Source organism: Neomonachus schauinslandi, chromosome 7 (assembly GCF_002201575.2).
Source record: "Neomonachus schauinslandi chromosome 7, ASM220157v2, whole genome shotgun sequence".
Lineage (NCBI taxonomy): Eukaryota > Metazoa > Chordata > Mammalia > Carnivora > Phocidae > Neomonachus > Neomonachus schauinslandi.
In genome coordinates, this window is record NC_058409.1 from 31351746 (window position 1) to 31360371 (window position 8626).

General features: G+C 50.9%; 2 protein-coding genes across 11 annotated transcripts in view; both read right to left on the reverse strand.

The window, feature by feature from the left end:
- The window catches only part of DND1 (DND microRNA-mediated repression inhibitor 1), a 2750-nt gene extending 1603 nt beyond the window's left edge, over positions 1 to 1147 (reverse strand). Inside the window, exons 1-3 of the mRNA XM_044916835.1 lie at positions 1124 to 1147; positions 872 to 989; positions 27 to 488 (exon numbers count right to left, since the gene is read on the reverse strand). Coding sequence (XP_044772770.1) covers positions 27 to 488; positions 872 to 989; positions 1124 to 1147 — 604 coding nt within the window. The remainder of the gene's footprint in view (positions 1 to 26; positions 489 to 871; positions 990 to 1123) is intronic.
- A 400-nt stretch (positions 1148 to 1547) lies between these two features.
- The window catches only part of HARS1 (histidyl-tRNA synthetase 1), a 13849-nt gene continuing 6770 nt past the window's right edge, over positions 1548 to 8626 (reverse strand). For 4 of the 10 annotated variants that reach the window (XM_021701786.1, XM_044916718.1, XM_021701785.1 and 1 more), the window contains 10 exons: positions 7190 to 7285; positions 6170 to 6295; positions 5193 to 5300; positions 4946 to 5044; positions 4594 to 4687; positions 4308 to 4435; positions 3976 to 4218; positions 2604 to 2720; positions 2283 to 2429; positions 1548 to 1951 (listed from right to left, as the gene is read on the reverse strand). In XM_021701786.1, coding sequence (XP_021557461.1) covers positions 1880 to 1951; positions 2283 to 2429; positions 2604 to 2720; positions 3976 to 4218; positions 4308 to 4435; positions 4594 to 4687; positions 4946 to 5044; positions 5193 to 5300; positions 6170 to 6295; positions 7190 to 7285 — 1230 coding nt within the window. In that variant the 3' untranslated portion in view covers positions 1548 to 1879. The remainder of the gene's footprint in view (positions 1952 to 2282; positions 2430 to 2603; positions 2721 to 3975; positions 4219 to 4307; positions 4436 to 4593; positions 4688 to 4945; positions 5045 to 5192; positions 5301 to 6169; positions 6296 to 7189; positions 7286 to 8626) is intronic. The other 6 variants (XM_044916719.1, XM_044916716.1, XM_044916721.1 and 3 more) reach the window with 4 other exon arrangements.

An 8626-nucleotide genomic window follows, 5' to 3' on the forward strand; every position in this document is an offset into this window, starting at 1 on the left:
CCCCCCCGCAGCCTCGCCCCCCCTACCTTCCACCAGGGCTTTTTTGGCCATGGCAGCGGCGCGGTGCGAGTTGAACTTGAGCAGCGCAATTTGCGCGGGCGCCGGCCCGGGGCTGGGCATCAGCAGCGCCTCCTGCAGGCCGGGACCCAGGGGCTGCAGCGCGAGCAGCAGCGCGCGGCGGCTCAGTGCCGGGGGCAGCCCGTCCACACTCAGCTCGCACTTCTCCGTGCTGCGGCACACGAGCAGCGGGCAGGCCGGCCGCAGCGGGTGGTTGTGCAGCGTGGCGATGGCCGCCTGGGCGCCGCGCCGCGAACTGTAGCGCGCGTAGGCGAAGCCGCGGTTCAGGCCGCTGAAGGTCATCATCAGGCGGAACTCGTAGAGGCGGCCCACGCGCTGGAACAGTGGGATCAGCTGGTGCTCGTACACGTCCTGGGGCAGCCGCCCGATAAACACCTCGGACCCGGCCGGCGGCGGGCTGCCCACCCAGCCTGGGGGAAGGGGCGGAAAGGGGTACCGTCATCCTCCGGGACGGTTTCGGGCCCGGGCACCCAGCGCGAGACGGCCTATGAGCAAACGTCCGTGAAATGGGTGCAGCACTCGCACCCCGAGCCGTTGGCATAACCGGGTGCCTAGCTAACAACGCGGCTGGCGCAGGGTAAGTGCACCTTAAGGCTGGCTCCCTCCCTCGAGGGGCGGGGGGCAAGGTGGGTGGCTGGAGAGCCACAGACAAGTCTCAGCTGCTTGATCGGAGGGGGTGCAACGGGTCGAGATTTCTGCCTGCAGAGCACTGGGCTAGGCCCCTCCCCCAGAGGGTGCACGGTCGGGACCGTCGAGGCTGGCGGGGCCCGGCAGGCGTAGGGCTGGGACGTACCTGGGGGTGGCCCGCCATACTTCCTCTGCCCGTTCACCTGCACCAGGCGGATGCCCGTCTCCCTGACCCACGCCTCCAACGCCGCCTTGTTCTCGGGATTCACCCTCTCACACCACAGCTGAAGGCGAAAGGGCAGGTTGGAATGGCGGATCGCCGCGCCCGCCCCCCACCTCGCCTGTGGAGCCGGAGCCCAAGGGGCCACTTCTCCCTGCTCAGGTGGCGCTTGTCGAGCCCCTCTTGCCAGCCACTCACCTCACACTCCCGCTTGGACTGCATGGCTCTCGGACCAGCCTGTCGGTACCCCCTTTATAACCTCCTCCGCATCTCCCTCTGGAAGTTTCCCTACCCCTCCTCCCCCCAAGCTCTCATTGGCTCTGAACACGACCCCGCCCCCCAAGGGGGTGGGGGTATCCACTGCACGTGCGCCGCGGGAACCTCGGACCCTCAGGTGAAAGCTAGAGCCCTTAACTGGTGAGCGTGCGGGCAGCGCCGGCTCCTCGGGCGTGGCTGTGCGCGGGAGGCAGGAGCCTCAGCGGCACCCTTCACCCCGGGGAGGCGCCCGGGGGGCCTACTGTCAGTCTCTCCCCACTTTCGCACCGCTCAGGTGGTTGGAATGGCAGGCCCAGGCTCCCACAGGGAAGGCAGGACTAGACAGCAGTGACACAGGCAGGCTCCAGCGGTTGAGTCATTTTATTGGACCTTTAAGTATTAGGGGGGAGCACTCCCTCCATCTGGTTAGGGTCCTGCAGGGGCGACCATCTGAGGCTCCGTCCCTGGAGCACAGACTGGACTAAGCCCCCAGGACATCCTGTGGAAAAATTGTGTAATACCTGGCCACTTTTGCCTGTGATTACCAATAAAATAATCATAATAAAAAGTCTCCGTTCTGACCACCGTTCAGGTCTTCCTGCTGGAACAGAAGTGTGCAAAGCTGTGAAGTATACATGCAGAGTTTTGTCTGAGCCTCACATGGTGCCAGTCCCACTTTCCCCTGATAGTCTGCTCAACTCAGCACATGCAAAGGGGCCGGCTTGTTCTCCTTTTGATTTCTTCCACAAGGTCTTCTCTTCGGACGTCCACCTGGCCAGGATGGGGAAAGAAGGTGGTGTGAGCATCTGACTCCACTGCTCCTAAGTGCCCACTGCTTCCCCTAGTCATCAGACTTGGCTCAGCTGGGAGCAGGAACGCAGGCAAAGGCAGGCAAAAAGTAGACAGTGCTTCCTGGAGGAGCCAGAGACACAGGGTATAGATGGAGATGGGACTCCTACCCTACCAGGACCACAGTAACAGGTTAACCTTTAGTCCTTTCCGAGTGGGCATTAACATGAGTGCCAGGCTTTTGCTCGGATCTTGAATGGGCATGGCCTGCCAGCCATTCCCTGTCCCTCAGCCTTCCTGCCCGCCTACCTACCTCTTCCCTGCTGGCCACTGAGCGGAGCTTGATGACCCCATCCTTGAGCTCCTGCTCACCGATGATGGCCACCAGTGGGATGCCTGCCTCCTCACAGTATTGCAACTGGTTCAGCAGCTTCGGGTTCTTCCTGTAGAGCAGCTCTGCCTGCAGGGGACCAGGGCAGAAGATGAGTGCTGGCTTCTACTGCCCTCAGGGACAACTTCCTTGGGGCCCAAGTGCTCTTGGCCCTCCTCCCCGAAGTTGCTATGGATGAGCTTTTACTTCGTTTGTTCCTAGCACTCCCAAGTCTGCTGCCACCCCGGGGCCGGCCTCCGCTACCTTGATCCCAGCATCCCAGAGCTCCGAGACGAGCTTCAGTCTCTCCTCCAGCAGCTTCTTCTGGGCAGATGCAACAAGCACCTGTGTCTCTGTGGTCCGTACCTTCTCCTCCAAAGCCTGGGGAAGGGGCACATAAGTAAGAGGCCGAGAGCTGGGCTACCTTCAAAGAGCAAACGGAGCAGGCTGTTGTCAGGATTCTGAGAGACAAGGCCCAACTGCACGAGCTCCACAAGGACAGGGGCCCTGTCTTCTCCGCTAGCAACTGGGCATAAGGTGGCTCCTCGAAGATGTAAGAACTGAACTGACTGGCTTGTACATATGACTTGCCAGAACAGACCACGTAGAGCAAGAGTGAAGGTGGTTTACGTACAGTAACTTCAAACTTGTTTCCTTCTAGTACCTTACGGGTCCAAAAGAACATTCACACGGAAGTTCCCACTTACTGTCACCCAGTTCCCACTTACTGTCTGCCCAGTCAAGACACTGTGCCTCTTATACTTTGGCCACAGGGCCCAACCCAGGGTGTGGGTGGACAGGGGGAAAGGGAAAATGCTGCTGCCACCCCTTGTCTTTTTCTGGAAAACTATTTTCATAGTTCTTAACAACCTAAGATACCTACTGGAACAGTGACCTCAACTGGGAAACATGGGTGGTTTCCGCTCCAGAGAAAAGGATGGGAGCACTGGGAAGATGACTGCCAGAGGATTCCCCAAGGGATGAAATGCAACCAGCCAGTTAAGAGCAGCAGCAAAGGAGTGCTTGAGGCCATGAGGGCCTTCCCTGGTGTTACTCCAGGGGCTAGAGAGTCAAGATAGCCATCTGAAGGATCCCAAGACCTCAGATACATGCTTACCACTTAGAGACAACATCAGAGTAGGTAGGAGCAAGCCTTTGGAGTTAGACTGCCTGGATTCAAATTCTGACCCTGCTACTTAAGAGTTTCACAACCTTGAGCAAATTATGACCTATAATGCTTCAGCTCCCTTGTGTAGAAAATGTAAACAATACATTTACAGGGCTGTGTAAGAATTTTACTAGATAATGCATGAAAAGCACTAAGCATGGTGCCTAGTACAGAGTAGTAAAATATTAAGCATTCTGTATTCTGAAGAAGATCTGGGTCTTTGGTTATACCAGCTATGACTTCTGACAGTGCTGAGGGAAGCAGGGACCCAGAGGAAAGGATTCTGTGAAGAATGATCAAAGATCCATAAAGCTGGCCTATAATGGGGTGCGAGTCTGTGAAAGACAGTAACCATCTTTTCTCCATTTCTTTCCAGAGATGCTCCTTGACCAACACAGTACTATTTGCCCCCTTGAAGATCAAAGAAAACAGCTCACATGCCACCAGCTGCCCACCCCCAGGACGTACCTCTAGCCTCTGCTCCACAATGGAAAAGATCCGCTCCACCCCAATGCTGAGCCCCACGCATGGCACCTTGCGTCCTTTAGGGTCGAACATGCCCACCAGTCCATCATAGCGTCCTCCAGCAGCCACACTGCCCACCCCCAGGGTCTCTTCCCCTGCTCGGACTGGGGTTTGTAGCAGCACTGCCTCATAGATCACCCCAGTATAGTAGTCTAGCCCTCGAGCAAGGCTCAGGTCAAAGGAGATCTGTGGAGACAAAATCATAGTACAAGATGAGGATCAAGGAACTGAAATCCCGGAGTTCAGCTAAGGTGTCCACCCCCAGCCTGACTCACCTTGTCAGCAATGCCAAACAGGGTCAGGTATTCAAACAGTAGTTTTAGGTCTCCCAGACCCTCCAAGGCCTGTTTGTTTTGGGATAGTTCAGGATCCTGGAGCAGCTGTTCCACCAGGGATACCCCACCTGGGAAGGTATCATTTGTGAGCCAGACTGACTGACTGGACTACACACGTATGCGCGCGTGCACGCGCACACACACACACACACACACACACAGTTGTTTTGGCCTAAGATTTGAGGCCAGTTTGATGGCTCTTGGAGAGGCAGGGTCTGTTCCTCACCATGCTGCTGGACATAGTCCCCAATGCGGTCAGCCACCTCTGGTGCGAGGCCCTTCTCTCCCACCATCTCGTTCTTTACTTCCTCCCAGGACACCTAGGGAGACAGATACCAGTAAGGGACCCCTGGGTAGTTCTCCACTGCAAAGCAAGTGTGGGCCCTCCAGAAGTTGCCTCCAGAAGTTGCCTTTCACCCTATATTCTGGGGCTAATCTTCCTTTGGTGAGCACAGAGGCACGGGCCCTCTCTCCTGATCTTGTTTTACGTCTCTCAGAGCAGCAGATGATTCTCTGACATAGCTTGGAGATAAAGGAAATGTATTGAGAAAAGAAGAGTGACGTGTTTAGGTCATTACCTTGTCCAGCTTGTCCACCGAGGAGCAGATGGTCCGGAACTTGCTATCAGGCACACCACAGATGGCAAACATCCCATCTAGGATGCGCCGATCATTCACCTGCAGGGACCCAAGGCACAGTGAGGAGAGGATCTCTTTGGGTGACCATCAATAGTTTTGGTCACTTAGGCTACTGGTCTCTCTGCACAAGGATCTTCTATGAGAAGCTTCGCCCAACTTTGCCCTCCCAAACCCGTTCAGCTCTGACCTTGACCAGGAAGTCACCTATTTGAAGGGAACTCAGGATCTCACACATGATCTTCAGGCATTCTGCATCAGGGATCATGGGGTCAAATTGTCCGGCAATGTCAAAGTCCTGCAGGGAGATGGGTAGGTATAGTCCTCAGAGTTTTAACCTTCTTAAGGGCAGGGCGGGGAGCGGGGGAAGACACAGCCCTGGGAGCTCTGCTTTTTCCCCATAAAGGCCTATCTGCACTCATGCACATACCGCCTTCTTCATTATCTGTCCTATCACCAACCCAGAGGAAACTCCCAGCATTCTTGGGTCTCTTACCCACCCTGGTTTCCCTTCTGTCTACATTCCTTCATTATCTCACTCATCTATTTTTCCCTATTTTCTCCTAGCACTGTGGGGGCAAATTTATGGCCTTAATACTTAGCCATTTTCTCTACTTATTCAGAAGCTCTGCCACCACTCTGGATGATCTGATACTTCAAATCCAATTTCCCCATCCTTTGCTGTGATCCAATCACTGTGGTTTAATATAAAGAACAATGGACCAAAAGTTCTGCTCCTGACTTTGGCTTTCTTATCCCTATGATCTCTCTCTCTTTTTTTTTTTTAAATTTCAGAGGGAGAGACAGTGAGAGAGGGAACACAAGCGGGGGGGTGGGAGAGGGAGAAGCAGGCTTCCTGCCGAGCAGGGAGCCTGATGTGGGGCTCGATCCCAGGACCCTGGGATCACGACCCAAGCCGAAGGCAGACGTTTAACGACTGAGCCACCCAGGCGCCTCCATCCCTATGATCTCTTAATCTTGCTGAGTCTCAAATTTACTCATATGTAAAATGGGGAGAATAATCCCTATCCTCTACATGAAAATGCTAAAGAAATCTAAGGTTAGCACTATCTGGTGAAACTAGTTTGTTCAGTGCACCATGAGTACTCAGTAGATTCTACTAAGTTGAGGGAGGGCCAAGTTCCCCATCACGCCCCACATACTCACACACTGATAGAATTCCCGATACCGGCCGCGGGTCATGGCTGGGTTATCTCGCCGATATACTTTGGCTATGTGGTAGCGTTTAATGTTGGTCAGTTTATTCATTGCCAAGTATCGAGCAAAAGGAACCTGGTAACAGTTAAGGAGAAAGACCCCTCCTCACACAGTCTGGCAGTTGATTATCACCACCAACAGAAGCTGGGGTCTAACCTCTATGTGTGAGTAAAACCACAACCTGTAAGATTAAGAGCATTTCTGAACATCAGAATCAACTTTGTTAGCAAAGCAGAAGTCTCAAAAAAGATTAGGGTTCCTCTCTCTTTGGTTAGTGTCTCCCCTGCACTATGCTGAGCACAGGAGGGGGCCAGGCAGATCGGCCAGAGAACAGAAAAAGGTCTCCATGTAGGATTTCTGAGCAGATGATTCTCTGACATAGCTTGGCGATAAAGGAAATGTACTGTTGGTCAGTTAAGGAGAACTTTGCCCACTGGACAGGGCAGGGGAGAGATATTCTGGAGCCAAGGGATTACTGAGTTGGAACAGGTTCCCAACATAAAGCTGAGGTCTCACTCGGGATTCAGAAGACTTTTAAGGCTATGTTCTATTTAGCTAAAGTCCCATTCCTGATTTAAAGAAGTAAGTTCCAGGGATGCCTGGGTGGCTCAATCCGCTGAACGTCTGCCTTCAGCTCAGGTCATGTTCCCAGGGTCCTGGGATTGAGTCCCGCCCATCAGGCTCCTTGCTCAGTGGGAACCTGCTCCTCCCTCTGCCTGCCACTCTCCCTGCTTGTGCTCTCTCTCTCTCTGGCAAATAAATAAATAAAATCTTTAAAAAATAATAAGGAAAGAAAAAGACAGAAAGAAAAAAAAAAGAAAGGAAAGAAAGAAGTTCCCTGATTGCCATAAGCATCGTATTTAATCCCACCTATGTCTGGCTATCCCCAAACCTGAGGCTAGAAATAGCCCCAGCCCAATGAGAACCGAATTGATCCAAAGTACCAAGAGCCCAAGTTTAGAAAGATACAGTAAGGTCATAGCGAAGGGATAGTAGCTCTCCACCCTGGTCCTTCAGGTCATAGATAAGCTTAGAGTCTTCTCCATACTTCCCAGTCAGTGTTTCCTGGAGAAAATATAAAGAAAGGTGGTCACAATGATAAATATAACAATTTAAAAGGAAGTTTTAAAACAAAAACCCACCATCTTAACATGACTGATTCCAACTTGTCTATACTTCTTCTGCTATCTATCCCAATGCTTATGTATTTGATGTTAACTATAATAAAAAGGAAATACCAATTTCATTTTCTGCTTATTACATTTCCATTTTGTGACACAGCTGAAGTATTATTTTTAAAAGCTGCATAATACTTCAGTGAGAAGCAGCTCTGTGTTTCCTTCCTTCCTAGTGTTACATTGTTAGTTGATTAGGTTATTCCAAAAAAAAAAAAGTTCCATAACATTTCAATAAACACACTTTGGTATATAGTTTTTTCTTTGGAATATACATTTTTTGAGAATTAAACTCCTAAAAGTGGGTTATTAGATCAATAAAATGTTTTTATGACGCTTAAAGTTTGAACAATGTCAAAAGGCAAAACTGAAATAGCAGTTCTTGCGATGTGATGCCTTCAATAAGGTGATAACATACTTCACTTACCAGACTGGTGGCAAAGTTTAAAAAGCCTGAAAATTCCCAGTGTGTAGAATTAGAAACACTCATACATTGGTTGGTGTTATGGGCTGAACTGTGTCCCCTTCAAAATTCATATATTGCAATCCTATCCCCCAGTAACTTCAGAATGTGACTATATTTGGAGACAGGGTCTTTGAAGAGGTAGTTAAGCTAAAATGATGTCATTAGGGTGGGCCCTAATCCAATATAAGTGATGTCCTTATAAAAAAAGGAAAATTGGACACAGACAGAGGGAAGATGATATGAAGAAACTGGGAAGACACCATCTACGGCCAAGAAGCGAGCCTGAAACAGATCCCTCATGATCCTCCATAAGAACCAACCCTACTGACACCTTATCTTGGACTTCTAGCCTCCTGACACTAAATTTGCTGTGTAAGCCCCCCAGTCTACAGTTCTTTGTTATGGCAGCCCTAGCAAACTAGGAGAATTGGTAAACATAAATGAGTACAATCTTTTGACCCAGCAATTTCATTTCTATGAATTCACCCTGCAGATGAATGCCCACCAGTACCAGACATTGTTCTAAGCACTGAATATAGATCAGTGAACAAGACAAAGGTAGTCCATACCGTCACGGATCTTTCCTACCAAGGAGAAGAGACAGGCAGTACACTAAGGCAAGGAAACAAATGAACAGATGATTTCAGTTAGTTACAGCTGCTCTAATGGAAATAAAACAGGTCAGTGTGATAGACAAAGGACATTTCATTTATTTATTTATTTATTTATTTTTTTTTTAAGTTTTTTTTTTTTTTTTTTTTTAAG